The following is a 21,985-nucleotide window of genomic DNA, read 5'->3' on the forward strand; positions in this document are numbered from 1 at the left end:
ACATTTTGCCCGTGTTAAAAAAACCTTAGATCCAACAAAGGCGTGACTTTACGTTCGACAAAATGTTTTGTTTTATTTTGTTTTGTTTGCCCTCGATGTTGGTGTTTTGTTGTGGCCGACCATGATAAATGATAATGCAATACAATAGAAGCGCCAAATATGAATACTTTATATAAGACTGACTTTTTCATAGTAATAGAAAATTGTGGTTCTAATTTGGGATCAATTATAACTATACATGAATTTTATATTGTAATAAGTTATATTTTTTATAGGTCCCGTTTTAATAAACTTACCTCCATATAGTAATAATATTTCAAAAATATATGTCATGTTATATTAAATAATTAAGATTGAATAAAATATTTTTCTAAAGTTGTTTGTAACAATGATTTGTTCTTTGAAGTTGCAACCACATTTTTTAACTTGTGGGTATTATTAATTGGTCAGCATAGACATATTCTTATTGAAGTTAAAATATTTATAAACTCTCAGGTATGTTTGTAGCTTATTGGCATGAAACTTTTTGTATTAGTTTTTTGAAACTGTATTTTTTTTATTAATATCTATCCATTAATTTTGACTCACTTACTAATTAATTTATTAATGTCTATACATTGAATTTGACTCACTTATTAATTTATTAATACATGATATGATTTATCTCTATATCACTTGCATTAAAAATAATTAAGTAAAGACAATAATTTTGTACTATATTTCTATTGAGTTATAACTTCTTTATAAGAATAAATTTCTCCACTCCCAACAATTCGATTAGATAGAGGTTTTACGGTGTTTTTGTGAATATCTCGAGAACCATACCTTCAGTGACAGCAAAAGGAATATTTTACATTTGGGGTAATTGACAATCAGAGAAAGAGAAAGATCAACTGCCAAATAAATTACTATTATGATCAACTGCCAAATAAATTACTATTATGGATTATCTCTCAAAGCAGCGATCATGAGATATATGGTTAATATCTCTCAAAGCAGCGATCACGAGATATATGGTTAATCAGCATCATCAAACCCAGATTTTCTCTCATTAGAGTTCAATTTTAATTTCAGAAAAATGCAAAGTTTCTTTTGAAGGCTACCAACGAGTATTTCTCGACTGCAACAGTAAAATTAAATTCATGGCCTTCTTGGGGTACCATCCCTGCTATGAGAAAGACCTGAATTTTACTGCTATTATATCTGCTTTAGTTGGCATGTTAGCTGTGATATTCTTCTGGTGGAAAACAAAAAGATCAAGCAAAGCATGTACTCCACAGCCACCAGGTCCCCGCGGCTTGCCATTAATAGGATACCTTCCATTTCTCGGCAACGACCTCCACAAGTCATTTACAGAATTGGCTGGAGTCTATGGTCCTGTCTACAAGCTCTGGCTAGGAAACAAATTATTCGTAGTTGTGAGCTCACCATCACTAGCTAAAGAAGTGGTTCGTGACAAAGATATGATATTTGCTAACCGAGATGCACCAATCGCCTCACTGGTCTCAACATACGGTGGAAATGATATTGCAGGCGCCGACTATGGTCCTAATTGGAGAAAGCTGCGCAAAATATTTGTGGGCAAGATGATGAGTAATGCAAGCCTGGACGATTGCTACAGTCTCAGAAAACAAGAGTTTAAGAATACTATTAGAGACGTGTACAATAACAACATTGGCAAGCCCATAGACATCGGTGAATTGTCAATTTCAACTTTGATCAATGTAATTCAGAACATGCTATGGGGTGGCGTGCTTGAATTAGGAGAAAAGGGGACTAATGTCGGGGCCGAGCTGAAAAATAAGCTTGCAGAACTCATGGTGTTGGTTGCGACACCAAACATTTCGGACTTCTTTCCGGTGCTTTCACGGTTTGATATACAAAGAATAGAAAGGAGAACCATGAAGATTTTCCATTGGTTTGATAATATTGTAAATTGTGCTATTGAACAGTACAGGAAAAAGGTCTCAGTTAAAGGAGCAGCGGGGGACACTGAAGGAAAGAAGGACTTCTTGCAATTTCTCTTGGAGCTTCAAGAGAACGAAGATAGCGCTTCATCAATAAGCATTATCCAAATCAAGGCCTTGATCCAGGTAGTTTAATTTCTTTATTGAGCTTCCAGAGTACTTCAAACTAATCACCTTGCTTGCCCAAAGTTTATTTTATTTTTTCGGATTTACATGATTGAATTTAAAATTTTGTTTTACAGTCATTGGAACCAAATTAATTACAATCACATTTGTTATTTTTAAGCAGGACATAATTACGGGTGGAACCGACACCACAACTACTATGGTGGAATGGACAATGGCAGAGTTGATGCAACATCCGGAAGTAATGAAGAAGGTTATGAAAGAATTAGCTGAAGTAGTGGGTATGGAAACCTTTGTTGAAGAATTTCATTTGGCTAAATTAAAGTATTTAGATGCTGTTGTGAAAGAAACATTGCGTCTGCACCCTGCCCTGCCCCTATTAGTACCCCGTAGTTCAATCCAGTCTAGCACTATTGGTGGCTATAACATACCCAAAGGCACAAAGCTACTGCTGAATGTATGGGCTATCCATAGGGATCCTCAATTTTGGGATAATCCCTTGGAATTTCAACCGGAGAGGTTTCTGAACGATGCTCGTGGATTTGATTATTCAGGTAACAATTTTCAGTACCTGCCATTTGGTTCTGGCAGAAGGATGTGTGCTGGGATTGCTCTGGCTGAGAGGATGCTGATGTTTGTTTTGGCTTCATTGTTGCACTCATTTGAGTGGAAATTGCCAACGGGCACAAAGTTAGACTTATCTGAAAAGTTTGGGATAGTAATTAAGAAAAAGGAGCCTTTGGTTGCCATTCCAACACCAAGACTACACAATTCAGAGCTCTACCAGTAGGTCACAGGATGCGCTTGCCCGTCCGTCCGTAATGAAGACTTGCGTTACTGAGCTTTTTGTTTAAGGGATACAAGACTGGATCTTTGAATTGATTTCATTGATGTGGTGGCTTGCCTTAACAGCAAATACATATACAAGAGTCATGTTATACATATGTGTGTGTAAGCACGTGCGCGTGTGCACGTTTAAGTAATACTAGTGGATTTGCCTTGATACTCTACTTTTGGACGTTTCGTTCACCCTTCTTACCTCTTTATTTTTAGGTTGAGCATGTTATACATATATGTGTGTGTGTGCGCGCATGTACACGTTCAAGTAATACTCGTGGATTTACCTTGATACATTAGTTTTGACATTTCGTTCACCCTTTTTACCTCTTTATTTTTATGTTGAGCAATTAATTTGCAATCGGTAATACACATTTTTTCTTAAAAAAATATCTATTACATAATTGACATAATTTTTAGAGAACAATTAAAAAATACGAATATAATTGGCACTAGAAATTTAATTGGACTAAAATATTATTAACTTGTTTAGCGTGTAATTGGTTCAAGGACTTGAATATAAAAAAAAAAAAATAATTAAAGAGGAGCAATGCAACCTTTTTCTTTTTTTTTTTTTGAAATTTTGGTCTGCAAGTTTTTTTTTTAATACTGTTATATAGGACTGTTACTGATATTACATCAGGTATTACAATTAATATTTGCAAACAGATTCTACAATTGAGACCTTTTTCGTGGCATGTACTCCTCTGAAGCGCTATCTAAATTTTTTAAACCCTCTCAAATATTCAAGAGTTATCTACTTCACTCATATTTCGTGAGGGATAGACTGGTTCCACTCAATTATTTGATAATTGAGGGAGGATTATAAATAACCCTCATAAATACTTTTATAAAAACTCAAACACTTATACTCAATATTATAAGTATAAAAATTTTCTCACTAGACTAAAAGTCCATTGGTGTCTGCAAGTTATTTTCTAAATCAATGACTCAGGCTATAGTATAGCAAGATATGTATATTTTGTGGACATAACAATTAAAAGGTGGGCCACTATGCCCGCTGATTCCTCGTGTGGTTCCATCATTTTACTGTTACAAATGAGTCATATGCCTCATTGAGCGGTTTTCATTTTGCTAGGGACTGTTAAATGGAAATTGTGCTGCCACCTCCTCACCGACCGTCCTTTATCTCATCATATGGACAAAATCTTATCTTATCCCTACTCTTTTCTTTTTAAATTAAATCAAAGAAAAAGCTATTTACCCAACTTTAACCTCGAATCCCGCCCCGAATTTAAAATGCACCGTTTTGATTAAATTGAAAACGGTGCGTTTAACATATTTTTTTTTAACGAACTAGAAAAACAGAAACGGACCATCGCCTCGAATTAAAAACGAACACTTTTTTTTTTTTTTTACCAACAAAGTGTTGGCTTCACTGGCAATGGAGTCCCCTTAAGTAGTTTGATTGGGTTTGCTCCCCAGTTCGAGTCGCAGGGAAGTCGTCTTTGTTGGGAGAACCTGTGCCTCCCAGTTCAAGCGGGGACTTCTAATCTGAATTGTGGTACAGGCTTAAAGGTGCTTCCCACAGTTGGGGCCCTCCCCAAGACACCTCGTGATTAATATCAAAAAAAAAAAAAAACGAACACATTTTTCCTTTCTTTTCTTTTGAGGAACTAGAGAAACAGAAACGGACCACCGCCCCGAATTGAAAACGAACTATGTTTTATCTGTTTCACTGAAGTGGAGATTCTCTGTTTTCTTTCCCTTGGCAGCTGAGGATGCAGTGACCATTGAAGAGTAGGTAACCGTGCTGGTCTTGATAGTGGTCTAAGGCTTTAGGGTTGATTTTTTTTTTCTTTTTCTGCTTTCTCCTCTGGTGTAAAGCATAGTCTCCTTTGTATGCGGATATCTCTCTCTTTTCTTTTTCTCATTGTAAGTGAAGCCATAGGAAACAAATTTGTGTCACTAGAAAATTTCCAGTGCCCTGGAAGAATCGTTGATTTGTTATGGGAAATGTTTAGCCTCTTTATTCTTTTTATTGAAATGTGACCTAGATCCATTGTTTGATTGAGTTTCAATAAGCTTTCAGACTTAGTGTTCTGGCAAACAATGTAAAGCCCATAGTATATTGGAAGTTCTGAGCGGAGTGTTGTAGTTGAAACGAAAGCAAATGGAAGGACAAAGGGAATGCTCACACGTGCTGCACAGCTGCAATGAATTGAAGCAGAGTGACATCGTTCGGTTTAATAGGGAATGCTCACACATGTGCTGCACGGCTGCAATTAAAAGGAAAACTTATTCAAAGCAAAACGCAATGTTTTTGGCAATATTCGGGGCGCGATTTGAAGTTAAAGTCGAGGTAAATAGCAGCGCTAATTGAAGTTAAAGTCGAGGTAAATTGCAGCGCTATTAAATCAAATCCTACTCTTTAAACTTTATAAAATTTTGCTTTCTTTTAAAAAATAATAATAATAATAGATGACAACAAAATCTTAGACACCTTAGTTAACTAAAGGGAATAATTATGAGAACTCTACTTTGACTCTTTTCCAATTCACAAATGGCAAAATGTGAACAAAAAAAGAAGAAAGATTCCGAACGTCAGGTGAGCGTTCTTCATGCTTCATGGATAAACGTAGAGTGCACTTCATGCTTCATGGATGCAATATAATTAATCAATTTTCTTAACAACTATGCCAGATCCACGACGACGGTACACTAGCTAGTTAGTAGCATTTATGATTTCACGATGATCCAATCATCGGAAGAAAAAACAACAATTTACAGAACCCAACTCATACATAGTCCCAGTGTCTTCTATTCTTTCAATTTCCTTTCTATTCGAGGGCAGATACCAACGTGATGAGCACTGAAAATTTTAATGTACTCGCAAGTGCACGAATCTAGAGATAGAATAGTGATAACGAGGTCGATCCCACAGGGATTGTTATAAATTGAAAAGTCTAATTTAAATCTAAAATTAATATTAATTCTAACCTAGTTGAGCAAATTGAGTTTTTAAGAAAATTAAACCAATTAAACTAAAGAAGCAATTAAAATAAAGGAGAATTCAATAAGATAAGAATTACCAATGTTTCAAAATCCACCACTATTCAACTAGTAATTATCTAATTATTAATTAATCCCCAATTTTAGAGTGACAACTCGAAATCAATCTATGTCATCTCATGAATATAACAATTAAGCCCAAGTAATTAAATCTAATGTAGGTTCTTTTTTTTGCTTAATAATATGACATCTAAGAATCTCATGTAAACATATTGAATAACAAAGAGTCAAAGTTTCCTAAGCACTCCATGTAAACAATTTAATGAAAGACATAAAATCAAAGATAATCATGTATAAACTTTATAGATCCAAGCATAGAATTAATCGAATATTAATCCTAACAATCAATAATGCATGACAGAATTGATGAAAAGATTTTATTAACATCCAATTAATCATGTGAAATAAAAACCATAATCATCAAAGAACATATATAGGGAATTAATTAAATAAAAAGATAATTATTTTATTGAATAGGGTTTCATCCTTAACCTCAGTATAAGAAAATTAGTTAGACATACTTGAATTGGGAGCAACAAAATAAATAAATTCAGCCATGGGGAAGCCGAATTGCTGCAGATTTTCTTCTCTGTCTTGAATCCTTGCGTCTCCAGTTCTCTCTCCTCCCGTGGCCCTCTTGCGTTTATATAATGTTACTGACTTGCTTAATCCTTATTGGATTCTAATTGCATTAATTCTTCTCCATCGACTTATAAAGCCCACTCACCAAGGCCTTTTAAAATTATTTCCTTACTAAACTTTGAAAGCAAAGCACACGTTTGACCACAAAAGCAAAAGGCCAATTAATGATTTCTTCTTTTAATGCCCAGCACATGCATTCCAAATTGCCAAATCTTTGCTTTCCAAATGCATGCCCACCGTTCATCCTTTGAAGAGATTGACTTCCAATTTTGGTCTTCTTGACTTCCATTAATTCTTGGTTGCATTTTTGTCTTCCAATTTAATCTTTATTCCTTCTCAATTTGAAGTGTTTTCATGCCCTTTTTATCAACAATCTCCAATTAATTCCCTATTCAATAAAACAATTCAATTAATTAAAAATAACAAATAAATATAACTAGCAATTATATTATTAAGGGTAAAATATGTATATAAATTATGCTCATCAAGCACAAGCGGTGGGCAAGCGTCATGGTTGTCTAATATCACTGAAATAGTTGATCATAAAATCTCACAGACAAATATCGTTATTCTATTCAGTACAGTTGTCGTAATTTGTTTCTTGTGGCCATTCTTCATGAAGGTGGGCAAAGGAAACTCTCAGTTGCCACCAGGGCCCCGTGGCCTGCCCCTCGTCGGCTACCTCCCATTCCTCGGGCGAAACCTTCATCGCATTTTCATGGATTTGGCCATTGTTTATGGTCCAATCTATAAGCTTTGGATTCGAAGTAAATTGTACATCATTATCAGCTCTCCAACGCTAGTAAAAGAGGTGGTACGTGACCATGACAGAAAATTTGCCAACCGCAATCCAACTATCACAGCTTCTGCTTTAACTTATGGAGCAAGTGACATTGTGTTCGCATCATATGGGTCTAAGTGGCAGATCCGACGCAAACTATTCGTACACGAGGTGTTAAGTAAAGCAAATCTTGATGCAGTTTATGCTTTCCGGAGAGATAAGATGCGGAAGATTATTCGAGAGATATATAACAAGGATAGCAAGGCCATCGATATTGGAGATATTGCATATGTAACGATGATCAACATGGTTTCTAGCATGTTATGGGGTGGCACGACTCAAGGTGACAAGGGGACAAGTCTCGCCGCCGAGTTTCGGGTAGAAGTGTCACAAGCCCTTCAATTACTGGCAAGACCTAATGTTTCGGATTTCTTTCCTATGTTAGTCAGGTTCGATTTACAAGGAGTTGAAAGAGATTTGAAGAACGTATTACAATCGATCGAACGAATCTTTGATTTTGTAATTGATCAACGACAACGTATGAAAAATGATGATACTAATCTAGTTGGAGCAAACAATGCCACCAGGAGCGACTTTCTGCAGTTTCTTTTTGGAGTATAAAGAGCCAAACACTGGAAGATCGATTTCTCTTTCACAAATTAATGCCATTTTTATGGTAATATTTCTTTCCTATTGCAACATTTTTTTTTCCAAAAAAATTCCTGAAGAGTTCTTTTTTTTTAAAAAAAAGAAAAGAAAAGAAAAGATTAGAAGGTTTTACGGTACATAAGAAACAAGAATTTGAGTTTTGTCGATGTGTGTTTACATATCTTTGGGTTTCAATTTTTTTTTTAAGGTACTTTAGTCTGTCAAAATTTTATCTTTGGTTGAATGACATTTAGGTCTTAATTTTTCTCACTTTAAACTATATTGGTCCCTAATTTTATTTCAATTAGTCATTACATTCCTGAATGATGAATGTAATTTTTATATTCAAACTTTATATGTGAATGATGAATGTGGTATTTTTACATATAAAAAATTTCTTAAATTTTGACAAATACGTCATATATAGACTAGCAACAAGGATATAATAGTAAGAGAAGCCTAAAATTATATTTCTACTCTTACAATTTGATGTAATTAGAGTGTCAATTAGGTTTATTGATAAAAAATTCTATTTTAATTTTTTTAGATTTGGCCATTTGGGGTTCAAACCCTATTCGCATGGGTGAGAAGAGAATTTGATTACCAATCATATTATGCTTTAAACAAAGAAAAATGTTAGGAATGTAATGGGTAGCTTGAAAAAAGAAATGAAGACCTATATGATAAATGTGAGAATCATTAAGTACCCAAGTGTTATTCTCCCTTAGTCATAACTCATAAATTTTAGATTCTAACTATTACTTAAAAAATCCCTCCATAACATTTTATTTTAAAAACCCAGTGGAAAATTAAAAGGAACTGCTAAGTATACTTGGGGACTGTTTAATAGGGCTTTGATTTTGTTGAGTGATGATAATAATTTGCCAGCCCAATTGGACATGGTGATTGGTGGTACCAACACAACATCATCTGTGGTGGAGTGGACGATGTCTGAATTGATGCTCCATCAAGATGTAATCACAAAACTCCAAGAAGAATTAGCAGAAGTTGTGGGTATTAACAACACTGTTGAAGAATTCCACATTCAAAAATTGCAATATCTGCAAGCAATTGTTAAGGAGGCATTAAGATTGCACCCACCAGCTCCATTATTAATACCCCGTTGGACGACTCAAGATTGCAATGTGGGTGGTTATGAATACCCAAAAACGCTAAGGTCTTTCTGAATGTTTGGGCTATGCACAGAGACCCCAAATTCTGGGACAATCCCTCAGAATTTCGACCTAATAGATTCTTAAGTGAAGATACTAAACTAAATTACTTTCACTTTCTTCCATTTGGCTCGGGTAAGAGAATTTGTGCTGGACTTCCGCTAGCCGAGAGGATGTTAATGTATGTGTTGGCTACATTTGTGCATATGTTCAACTGGAAATTGCCAGATGGAACCAAGCCAGATACCTTAGAAAAATTTGGAATTGTTCTGGAGAAAGCAACTCCGCTAGTTGCTATTCCAACAGCTAGATTACCCAACTTAGAGCTCTACTCCTAGATTTTAATTAAGAAAAAAAGGAGCTTAACTCCTAGATTTGCAAAGGCAGAATGTCATAGTTAGTCCCTCTTCACAGTTATTTTTACCATTTTAGTATTTAATAGCTTTTTAATGCTATTAAAATGGTAAAAATAATTTCTAAAAAAGAACTAAAATTGTCATTCTTCCGTTTACAAATTATTTGTGTGAACGCTTTGTGATATATATATCTAATATAACTTTTTTTTAAACTTACATATTTATTTTGGTGGTATACATGATGAACTAAAATTTTATTTAATTATATTAAATAAAATGATTCATTTAACTCCTAGATTTGCAAAGGCAGAATGTCAGTTTTTTTTTTTTTTTTTTTTAAAGGAAGTAAACCTATCCATTGATTAACATGAAATCAGGTACAAGATATCTGCTAGAAATTCATCCAGCCACATTACAGATTCCTTCTTTTGCAAAGCCAACTTAGCTAAGGAGTGAGCTATGCCATTACATAATCTAGGAATGTGCTGAGCTTTAAAATTTTGGAAATCATTCTTTTTTTCCAGAATTTCAAAGATCACCCAAACAATTTCTGACATGCTGCTAATTCTGTTATTTACAAGCTCAACTAATTCATGGGAATCCGATTCTATCAGTATAGATTTTCCTCCAGCTCTAGCAGCAACCTGCATTCCCCAGTCCATGGCTGCTGCTTCTGCCATTGATACATTTCCAAAAAATCTACTTGGCTTTATAGCAGCCGCTATGCAGTTGCTCTTCTAGTCTCTAACCGCTGCCCCCAAACCAGCTACCTGTCTTTTTTCATCCACTGCTGCATCAACATTAACTTTCAGCCAGCCTTCTGGGGGAGGACACCATTGGTTTGCCTTATCATCCTATTTTCTTGCTTGGAAGTTTTCGAGAGGTTTTCTGGAGTTTCTGAAAGCTTCCACTATTGACTCAGCCCTTGCCATCAGACTTATTGGGTCATCTTTTCTCCCCTCAAACAACCACTTGTTTCTTGCAGTCCAGATTACCCATAAAAGTGCTGCAACAGTCTCCATCTTGCTGATATGCTGCTTTTTTGTCAGACCTTGTAACATCTCACTTATATCATGAGATTTACTCTCTACCAGCATCTCTGGGAATTGAGAGCTTCTCCAGATTTTCTTAGCCATTTTACAACCCAGCAGAGCATGAGATATAGTTTCCACATTGCTGCTGTAAATTTGGCATATTGGCTCCTGCACTACTCTCATCTTCCAAAGATTTTCCGATGCAGGGAGTATGTTATTGATAGCTCGCCATAAGAAAATCTTTATCTTTTCAGGCACGACCAGCTTCCACAGGGCACCCCAAAGGTCTGAATTCTGAGATGAGCAGCAAGGTTGATCTGGAAATTTTAGTCTCATCGCCACTTGGTAACCACTTTTCACAGAATACTTCCCTCTTCTGTCATAATGCCAAATGAGCTGGTCCTCTTTTGGTCTTTTAGGGAGGGGAATTTTTAGAATGGCTTCCGCATCCTCCCTTGCGAAAGAGTCGTGGATCAGCCTCTCCCTCCATTTTTGCTGACCATCAATTAACCCTGCCACTGTAGATTCTACCCTTATTGCTGGAGCTGATACAGGCCTGAAAGTTGAAGGTCTGGGCAGCCAATTGCTTGAATACACCTTAACTTTTTGGCCATTCCCAACTCTCCATCTAGCTCCATTTTGAATCACTTGCCTCCCCCACAGGATACTCCTCCAAATAAACGAAGGCTTTGACCCCAGCCCTGCCTCCGTGAAGTCCACATGCTTGAAGTATCTATCTTTCATGACTCTAGACACCAGGGAGTTTGGATTATGGATGATTCTCCACCCTTGCTTAGCCACAAGAGCTTGGTTGAAACTTGATAGGTCTCAGAACCCCATGCCTCCCCTTATCTTTGCTTTGCTCAGCTTCTCCCAACTCCTCCAGTGAATGCCCTTCTTTTTTCCATCTGTTCCCCACCAGAACTTAGCCACTTCCTTTTGGATCTCATCACACAGTCCCAAAAGAATTTTGAACACACTCATAGCGAATGTTGGGACTGCTTGTGCAACAGCCTTAATGAGCACCTCTTTGCCTCCACTCAAGAAAAACTTGTGCTGCCAGCCCTGAATTTTATTTAACACTCTGAGCTTTACATCATTGAAAAAACTTTTGGACTTCCTTCTTACCATGGACAACAAGCCTATATATTTTTCATGGCGAGAAACCACCTGCAGCTGAAAAATGTCCTTTATAGCAGTAGCCCGATCCTCCTCTGTGTTTTGGCTAAAGAACATTGATGATTTTTGGTAGTTAAAAATCTGCCCCAAAGCTCTACTGTAGCACTCAAAAACAACCTTGAGATGAGAGCAATCCTCTACCGCTGCTCTGACAAAAACTAAGCTATCATCGGCAAATAACAAGTGGGAGACTGAGACCTCTTTTCCAAAACGAAGCCCCTAGATAAGCTTTTGCTGCTCCGCCTGAGCAAGCAAATTTGAAAACACCTCTGCGCATATAATGAACAGATAAGGGGAGAGTGGGCACCCCTGCCTTAGCCCTCTTTAAGGCTTGATCATTCCTGAAACTGCTCCATTTATCACAATAGAAAAAGAGGTTGTGCTGATACAATTCAAAACCAAATCCACCAAATTACTAGAGAAACCTAGCTTCAACATGGTGTGCTTTAAAAAACTCCACTCCACTCTATCGTAGGCCTTGCTTAAGTCTAACTTAAGAGCTACCAGCCCATGTTTTTTCCCTTTGCTATGTCTAATCTTATGCAAGCACTCGTATCCCACTATGATATTATCGGTGATCAACCTATTAGGGATGAAAGCACTTTGAGATAGGGAAATTACATAGTTAAGCATATCTTTTAGACTATTTGCAATTGTTTTAGCTATGACTCTATAAATAACATTGCAAAGGCTTATCGGCCTGAAATCCGTTACACTCTCAGGCTTTTGAATCTTTGGAATCAAGACAATATGAGTGTGATTTAGCGGGGAGATTATACCTTTATCATTCAAGATGTAGAGGCTGGTGGAGATAACACTTGACTTTACTAATTTCCAATGCTTCTGAAAAAAAGCTGCAGGCAAGCCATCAGGTCCGGGAGCTTTTGTTGGGCACATCTGAGCAAGAGCCGCTGTCACTTCTTCTTCTGTAAAAGGCCTATCTAACTGTTCATTCATCTCTGCACTCACCCGCGGCTTTAGGCATTCCAGAGCTGCTTCAATTTGTACCTCTGTTGGGTTTGAAGATGTAAACAACTTTGCAAAGTATTCATGGAATTCCTTTTCAATCTCGTCTTTGTCGTCAGTCCAGCCCTCCTCTTGGTTTAAAATGCCCCCAATCCAGTTCTTTTTTTTCCGCGACGAAGCTTTGAGGTGAAAATATTTCGTGTTTTTGTCCCCTTCTTTAAGCCAATCGGCCCGGGATCTTTGCTTCTAGTAAACCTCTTCATCTAGCAGCAGCCTTTTAATATGATCTTTAGTGCTTTTGAATTCATTCGCTTCTTCAAAATGCTGATAATTGAGCTTCATATCACCGAGCTTTTTCTTTAGTCTCTTTAGCTTTTCCTTTCTATTGTTGAATTCTTTCTTGCTCCATACCAGCAGCCTTCCCATTGAGCAATTGGTTGCCTTCTGAAAAGATTGCACAAGATCCCCATCGAACCGGCTGCCCCCTTGCCTCAATTCTTCATCCACAATACGCCTACATTCTTCATAATGGCCCCACATATCTTCATAGTGAATCCTTGGCTTCCGTTTTCTTTTAAGGCACAAGAACCTTTTTTGGTCTTGCATTTCCAGCATGATAGGGCTATGATCGGAACCCCAAGAGATTAAATTTGAAACCATCAAATCAAAAGAACTGCTCCTCCAGCCCTCACTCCCTAGAAATCTATCAAGCCTTTCTTCAACATAATGCGGCCCAAACCTCCTATTCGACCAGGTAAAAGGGTATCCCCTGCACCCTAAGTCCATCAGCTTACAATCATTTACAGCCTCTCAAAACTTTGTTATCATATTCAAGTTTCTTTCTCTACCCCCTAGCTTCTCTTTTAAATTCAGAATTTCACTGAAATCCCCGAAGCAAAGCCATGGAAGAGTGAACAAACCTGCCAACCTCCTTAAAAGTGTCCATGTGTGTCGTTTTTGGCTGTTCTCCGGGTGCCCATACACCCCAGTACATCTCCATTTCATCCCCTCTGCTCCTTGAACTATGGCGTCTATGTGGTGATTACTGTATGAGGCAATAGCTACATTCACGTCGCTGCTCTATAACAGTGCTAGACCGCCTCTCATACCATTCCTACTTACATTAAAACAATTATCGAAACCCAACACTTTACTCTATCCGTCATTTGCCTAGGCTTTATTCTTGTTTTGCAAACAAAAAGAATTTGCGGCTTGTGCTCTTGGAGAATCTCCCTTAATGCAAGAAACGTCCGAGTATTCCCCAAACCTCGGACGTTCCAACTTATTATTTTCATTGCTGTCGGCGGGGCTGGATTCCAGCCTCCACCGATATCTTAATTCCCGTCTTTCTTCCTGCTTCTGCTACTTCTATAGTTGTTTCTTCCCAACTCAGCTTGAGCTTTGCTGAAAGGGATCCCTTCATAACTCTACTTAATGTGTTCGTGCTTGGGCTTGAGAGCTTTAACTTCTTTTGTTGGGCTAAAAGCTATCTTTTCACAATTGGCCCTCTTAGCATTTTTCAGAACGGCTTTGGAGTTTCTCGAGTCTTGAGCCCTTCGGGCCTGGTTTTTCCATCTTCTCCATTTAGCTTTGGGCTTCTTTAGAAAAGACCCATTATCCACTACCTCTTCAACTAAACTCATTTGGGTTGATGCAAGTTGGTGTGTTTCTCGGCCCGTTTGAGAATTTTGGTTCCCTTCCTTTCCCTCCACATTTTTATTTCCACTCATAATTCCCGCCATTTGACCCATATTTTCAGGCTTTTCTCCCAACACAGCTGCAACAAGCTGATTTTCCCTACTGATTTGATCTCGTCTCGATTGTGTCCCTTGAGGCATTAATGAGTTGTCAGTTTCCGCTTCAATGTGTCTTAATCTCATTAAATTATTGTTGGCTGCATCTTTGTCTTGCCCTGCCCCTGCCCCGTTTGCTTCTGTCGGGTTTGGATGTTGGTGGTGGTGGGTCTCTGTGTTTTCCGAGCTTTCTGATCTTCGATACTCCCTTCTATCCTTGTCTTTGCTCTTCTGGAACCTCATACGATCAGCTAACGGGACTGCCTTTAACCATGCTCCATATGCCAAACTCTCTTTTGGTTGGCCCTTGTACTGTGCACACTCTCTAAACTGATGCCCGATATGGCTGCAACAAAAACAGTAATCTGGCAACTTCTCATAAACCACACCTACCACTATCTCTTCTCCATTTTCTTGTTGGATTCTAAGGACCTTTTTCAGCCTTTTTGTGATGTCTATTGAGATTCTGACAAGTATATATTCTCCAAAACAATCTCCTGTTTCATCAGTGGCTACATCTTCCACTCTCCCAATCTTTGAGCCCATTTCTCGTATTGTATTAATTTGCATACACATCAGAGGCACATTGTGTAGTTGAACCCAAAAAGAGACATGTGAGAAAGGTTGGTCTGCGACATTTCCTATCCCTTTGGGTTCCTCCAGAACAATGAGGGCTCGATCGAAGTGCCACGGCCCTCCCATTAGCACTCTCCTTTTATCTTCTTCTGAATAGAACTTGAACATGAAGATTTTGTGTCGCAAGCTTTCTACCTTAATCATACCCACTGGACGCCATGCTTGTTGAAGAGCAGCTTTGACTCCTTCATAGCTGATTCCTCTCGTGGAAAGGATTTTCCCCACCAGGCAACCTGCTGCTATTTTTTCCCCTTTTGCCTTCATACTACCCCCAAATATGACTTTGTCCTCCTCTTCTTCCTCCAATGTTATCGCACTGCATTTTCTAATTAATTCTTCCGTTTCCATCATTTTAAAACAAACCCCCTTACTTTAAAGAAGAGTACAAAGATCTCCTCAACCTCCCCTTTTGACTTCCTTCTTACAAACTCAAGAAAAAGGTTTATAAAGATCAATGAAAACGAAAAAGAAACAGAACTATAATGACGCTCACCTACTGAGCACATTTCCGGATTCCACAAATCCGATCCTAGCTCCCATTTGGTGTTTTCTCGTCAAAGAGAAAAAGCACACAAAGAGATATCTGGGTTTCCAGAATGTCATAGTTAGTCCCTCTTCACAATTATTTTTACCATTTTAGTATTTAATAGCTTTTTAATGCTATTAAAATGGTAAAAATAATTTCTAAAAAAGAACTAAAACTGTCATTCTTCCGTTTACAAATTACTTGTGTGAATGCTTTGTTATATATGTATCTAATATAACTTTTTTTTTACTTACATATTTATTTTGGTGGTATACATGATGACCTATGTACTAAATAATTGTATATATCTAATATAACTTTTTTTTTACTTACATATTTATTTTGGTGGTATACATGATGACCTATGTACTAAATAATTGCAAAATGAGTTAAACTGATTATTCAGGCTAAATCATTCAAATCATTTTCAAGTTAGTTTCGTTTACATATTTATTCAAGTTATCGTCATTTTCCTTAACTACTAGGTTATATAGCCTACATGGAGGACATGTGTAGTACTAAGCATCTTAGAGCGAAGTAAATAGTGCATTTTTTTTTTAAATCTAAAAATGGCATCAAGGTGGATTTAGCTCCAATTTTTCACTTCCACCTTACTATGAGGTTAAAGCACACGAGTATTGTGTCGTTTTTTATTTTTATTTTTATTCTGGTTTTATCGTTTTCAATAGACATTGCAGTAACTTAGATGTGTGCATCCAAGTTTCAAGTTTTCTCAAGTCTCAAGTTTTCGCATAGCCTACTATTACTAGATCAAGAAATGGGTTTAATCTATTGTTACTTAGAGAAGGACAAAACAAAGAAAACTGTTTGAGGGAAATACTTCGGTGAGACCAGACGTGATGAGCATATGTTTGGTGGCAGAATTCTGCGAGCAGGTGTCTCCTGTAAGAGCCAGGTAGCAAGGGAACAGGAGCAGGAATATTCTGCTCGTCCACGAATATGCCATTCGCGAGGCGGAACCCTTGCTAGAGGCATAGGGTCACTCCCGCTAGGGTTCGAGGCGAGGAGACCCGGTCAACGGCAGTTGACGAGACGTGCCTTCATATCCGAGAATCAAGGCACGAGGTCCATCTCCATTCGCCCATCATAAAGATAATGGGACATCCACATCCGAGCGTGGGGAGAACAACGGGCGTAAACTGCGGAAGACCGGAACTCAGAGGAAGCCTATAAAAAGGTAGCCAACGAAGGTAAAAGAGTTAGATTTTTTGCTATTTGAACTAAGAAAAGAGAGAAAACAACCTAACAGCCATAAGATTTGTGGCAAGCGTTCCCCGAACCTTCATATCTGACTTGAGCGTCGGAGGGTTTGCGCTGGGAAAACAACCGGCGTACTCTGACCTGTCTGTGTGCGCAGAAACCTCTGGAGAAGAAGCTTTACGAGGAGAGATCCTGGTCGTGGTGAAGTTGATCGAGCAGAGACCCTGGTCGTAGAACGAGGATAACCAGAATCTCGCATCAACAAAAACAAAAGCGGGTGGGTGACCAGTGGGTACTTTTTTCCCCTTTTTACTTCTTTTTCTTCTTTTTAAGAGATTTGAAATTTGACAAAGGGGTTCCCCAATAATCTTCATGCATGAAACTTCTCCTTACATCACCCTTCACCACCAAACCATAAACACTCTTACTATTGTTGGTAACATGTTGTTTGCCCCAAACCTTTCAAGGAGTTGCTTAATAATGTCCTGTCATCAGTGTCATGTATCCTTTTTAGTGCGATTTACCCTTTTAATTATCTATAGGGAGGTCATCGTTATGGCCAGTGGCCACTGTGTACAAAGCAATGTAGTTAGTGATTTTGTACTTGTAAGACTATAATTAAAAGAAAAAGAAATAAGCAATATGATAAAAATGACAGTACACCAACTCCCAATGCCAGAAAAAAATGAGCTCCCAGTCATCTTCATATGCACTATTCAGTAATTAGATAATAATGAAATGAAAATTATTACAGCACCCCAGAAGGTATCATAACCTGCGAATCAAACTTCTTCTTTTACTATCCTGTGGGGACGGCGACATCTTTTTTTTTTTTTTGGTCACTTTCGATGCCTATACTGTCGCGCACATCCTAATTAATTATTAGGTTGGTTTTGTTTTTCACATCGATTCCAAGCCCTTTGTGCGGAGAGTCACATGAGATTGGCGTTATCGAGTAATCAGTTTGTGTAGAGTTTAATAATCTTTATTATTTGATGGCCCTCGAGATTGCCGCTGCCAAAGCACTAAAAAATGTTTCGATAGCCTTTGTTTACTGAGGTCTGAGAGGGACTATCAAGACCCCAGTTGATGAGCTTAATTAGTTTTAGCTTTTCTCGACATCCTATGGAAAAGATATTTGAATCAGAGGCTAACTAAATTCCAAAAAGATGATTTGGAGATCACCATTTCGACGTGCAGGTTCTTAGTGATCAAATTGAAATTTTTAGGTCTGCCAGCATGGATAAGAAGCAAAACAAATAAGCTACAGTATAACCAAGTAAAATTTCCAAAAAGTCGATTCCGTCAAAGAGTAGGTTTTCAGTACAGAGCATAGATAAGAAGCAAAACTAACAAGCTACAATAGAACCAACTGTAGTGTCCCTGATATTTTGATTTTATTGGTGATAGTCACCGATATGTGTTGAGACACTATATGTGTACGTGGGCAAAGTTTTCTATTCCGTCGTTACCCACCAATTACGCAAGTTCTACAACAGAGACAGAGAATTGGGTTTCAAGCTGAAGCAGCTGCCTTGCAAACAGGAAGATCCTTCTCAACATTTGGTGGGATCCGAAGAATGGGGTTACTCTCAAAGAAATTCACTGGCTTCAAATCAAAGCTTGAGGATACAGTAGGCATAATGGGAAAATCTTCCTGGCATGGTATATGATGGAACCCAAGCGTGTACCAGAGAACAATGTCCTTATTCTCAATCGATCGATCCCTAGGAAAAGCAAAATTCAATGATTACTCAGAAACTAAAATGCAGCTTAATCTTGAGTGATTGCAACATTCAAATTGAAAAATCAAGGGCAAATCAGCTCTCACCTGTCAGACCAAACTGCAAGAGTGTCTTCACCTTTGCTTTGATAAACAAACAACCCACCAGCCCATTGCTCGCTCTCGTTATACGGGGTAACCCATATCTGATTATTAGTAAATGCGCCCCGCTTTTGAGGTGGATCTTCACGATCAAGCAAGCTAGCAGCAGTGCCACCAGGAACCACCTTGTACCCAACCGGGTTCCCCACCCGTGTCTTCTTAGTCGGATTGATCACATGGAATTCAGCTGGGTCGTAGAGTTTAAGCTTAATTTGTGCATCTTTCTCCGTTTTAGCCACATTTCTAACAGCTTTCAAGTAACTCCTCCTTGGTGACTCTCCAGGTGAGGTTTCCTGCCTCTTAATATTTACCTTCACGAAGGAATTATCAGAGCCATCTATGTCCATATCGAGGTAGAATGTGATAAAGTGGTCATGGATTACACCGATAACATTTTCGGACAAAAGGGTGCCAAATAGATTTTCAGCTTGGTTGGAAATTTGGTTCATATTCTCATAGGCTGTGCCTTTCACCATCAGAATCCCACTTAGTCCAACCTGTGGTTAAAATTTCTAAAAAATAATTAGCGAAAAAGTCCATTTGACCAACAAATTGAACTTTACCTGCCTTCAAAATTCAAAATGGAGCGATCCAAATTAAAGCTAAGGATAAAATAAGTGTGACATAACATTTCATTCATGCAATCCTGGTCATAAAAAGCCACTTGCCTTAATTCTGATTAGTCCGTCTGTTTGAAACTCCCAATCAACAATATAATCATAATTGGCAACGGATGCTGCCATTCTAACCACTAACGTCACCTTTGGCCTTACTTCTTTAATCTGCCAAAAGAAATTTAACAAAACAAGCAATAAAATTAAAGACACCTGCAACTCATATTATGCCATCAAAACATTTAACCGTGACATGCGATTTCGTAGTACAGTGAAAAAATTAGAAACTTGAGAAAAGAAAAATGTTTGTGCCTCGTAAGTTCGGAAAAAACCTTACCCCCATACCCGTAATCGGACTCTCTGCGTGGCGCCACCCAATATCACCGGCATAGCTCTCAAATATGCAAATCATGTTTGATCGAACGTACGGCCTTCCATCAGCAGCTGGAAACACACCATCCATATAGTGGGCGTTCCGCGGACAATCATTAAGCGGGTCAAGGGGCATGGCCTGCAACCCAAACCCATATTCACCCGCATCCATATAAGTCTTAAAATACCATGCATCAGTGGGGTCCATGTAAGGCACAAACAATTCACTCGTAAACCCTTTATACATCACATTCCTTATCTCCCCACTATCCGGGTCCCTCACCCGAGCCTGAGAAACAATCGCCCCAGCTCTCGGGTCGGGTTTCAAGTGAAATTCCCAGTTTGCCCATTTAACAAGATGCTCATCTTCAATTACAAAACTTGGACCTTCGGGCTGCTCTAATGATATTGGATTTATCAGCTTCATTCGTTGGTGCAACCCCTGAGCGGAATATCTATAATCCGTGTTGACGGCCTTTGGTATTGGTATGTTCTTGCCCTTGTCCGTAATTTCCAACACTTCCTTCGTGTCCATGTCGAGGAGTATGGTCAACCCTTCGATTGGTCGCATGTAAAAGTTTGCAGTATCCTTCATGGAGTAGCACTGCACCTTAATCAACCTCCTGTTCTCCTCTTTCTCTCCATACCAACCCAACGAAATCGGAAGACACGCCAAGTCCTTCAGATCAACCCCTCGCTCAAGGATCGTACGGTTGAACTCCTCGTCCGCAAGTGGGGCCCATGTTGACGACGTCATGTCTTCTATAGTCATGGCAGGATAACCGGACGATGAATCTGTCTCGTGTACGGTTACCTCTTCGGTCGTTAAATCGACAGCTAACACGTATGATATGTTTTTCACACGTGCGACAACGGAGGCTTTCCTCGGTAACAAAGAGTCACCTTTGTTCCAGTTCAGGACAAGTGATTTTTTGGGTTCTTGCAAGGTGATGGAGTGGAACGCGTAGGGAAAGGAGTTCTTGAAGAGCTCGTGGGAGGTGAGGATGGTACGGACGCGATTGATTTCTTTGACGGTGAGCGGGTCTAAAGGGTGATGAGGCGTGTCTGAAGCGTGGTCGTGGTGGTGGCTTGTGGATTTTGCGGGTTCTTTAAGGGGTTTGCTTTGGAAGCGATTCTTGGAGGTGCACCATGATGAATAGGTGGTGCAGTCGAAATCCTCAGTCGCGTCGGGCGGCGCGTAGGGGAGATTGTTCCATGTGATGGCTAGAAGAGTGGCTATGCCGACGAAGAAAAACAGGAAGCGAATATAGTGTCTTGATTCCATAAACTAAATGATTAGGAATGAATTATTATTTTGAGTGAGCGACCGATCGCGGATCAGTGTGATGGGGGAGAACAGAGAGTGAAAGTATGCGAAGTATACAGTACTATGCAGATATATCAGTGGAAAGATAAGGAAGCTAAGAAAATTCCAAACTATATAGAACGAGAGATGCAGAGAATCACGACACAAGTATCGCATTAAGTGTCGAATATACTACACGTCATTGTTGACGTGGTTGATTTTTTATGAGGAATGATATAATTATAAATTCTTGTACAAACTGATTAGGGATGGCAAAAATCCTCACGGGGACGGGTACCCTCAGGGATTTTCTCCATTCGGGGAGGGTATGAGGATAATTTTATATCCAATTTCTTATTCGGGGAAGGGATGGGGAAATTTTTTTACCCAATTTCTTATTCGGGGAGGGGACGGGGATGAGGTGGAATCCCCATCCCTACCCATTTCCCCATTTTAATTTTTAATTTTATTTTAATTTTTTAAAATTACTAGTAAATAAATTATAAAATTTAAATTATAAAATTATAAATATTGGTAAAAATAAAAAATATCAAAATATTTATATTATTAAACTTTTAGGCCTAATTAACTAATTAAAGTCCTAAATTTTTATTTAGGACATTAAAAAGACCGAGTAGATTCTATTAGCCCAAAATTTTTTTTAATTTTAATATTCTTTAAATATTTTAAACTTAAATCTATTTTTTTATTTATTTTTAGATGTTATAATTGGCCACAGCGAATCACAATTTTAATATCTAATCTAATCTAATCTAATATTTACTTTTGATTTGCTCCGATTTAACTATTGTGTTGTAAAGGTAATAGTCCACATTTATAAAGTGCCCACGCCACCATTGAAAAAGTTAATTTTGAATCTAAATTTGATTT

At 38.2% G+C, this 21,985-nt stretch overlaps 3 protein-coding genes and 1 pseudogene across 3 annotated transcripts; 2 read left to right on the top strand and 2 right to left on the bottom strand.

The window, feature by feature from the left end:
* The first annotated feature begins 917 nt into the window (after window positions 1–917).
* On the top strand, window positions 918–3,103 carry LOC102627946 (cytochrome P450 71AU50-like). Its single transcript, XM_006477205.4, has 2 exons — window positions 918–2,093; window positions 2,257–3,103. Exons 1-2 carry the CDS (start codon window positions 1,143–1,145, stop codon window positions 2,881–2,883), a joined length of 1,578 nt encoding a protein of 525 aa, XP_006477268.2. The 5' UTR covers window positions 918–1,142; the 3' UTR covers window positions 2,884–3,103.
* Window positions 3,104–7,221: 4,118 nt separating this feature from the next.
* LOC102620078 (flavonoid 3',5'-hydroxylase-like) lies at window positions 7,222–9,544 on the top strand (annotated as a pseudogene).
* Window positions 9,545–14,168: 4,624 nt separating this feature from the next.
* LOC127901390 (uncharacterized) lies at window positions 14,169–15,518 on the bottom strand. Its single transcript, XM_052438566.1, has one exon. The coding sequence runs from the start codon at window positions 15,516–15,518 to the stop codon at window positions 14,169–14,171; it is 1,350 nt and encodes a 449-aa protein (XP_052294526.1).
* Window positions 15,519–18,189: 2,671 nt separating this feature from the next.
* Window positions 18,190–21,214, bottom strand: LOC102628236 (amine oxidase [copper-containing] gamma 2-like). Its single transcript, XM_006477206.4, has 4 exons — window positions 19,754–21,214; window positions 19,471–19,584; window positions 18,749–19,299; window positions 18,190–18,644 (listed from the first exon to the last, which is right to left on the bottom strand). Exons 1-4 carry the CDS (start codon window positions 21,071–21,073, stop codon window positions 18,434–18,436), a joined length of 2,196 nt encoding a protein of 731 aa, XP_006477269.2. The 5' UTR covers window positions 21,074–21,214; the 3' UTR covers window positions 18,190–18,433.
* Between the last annotated feature and the right edge of the window lie 771 nt (window positions 21,215–21,985).

Source organism: Citrus sinensis, chromosome 3 (genome assembly GCF_022201045.2).
Source record: "Citrus sinensis cultivar Valencia sweet orange chromosome 3, DVS_A1.0, whole genome shotgun sequence".
Lineage (NCBI taxonomy): Eukaryota > Viridiplantae > Streptophyta > Magnoliopsida > Sapindales > Rutaceae > Citrus > Citrus sinensis.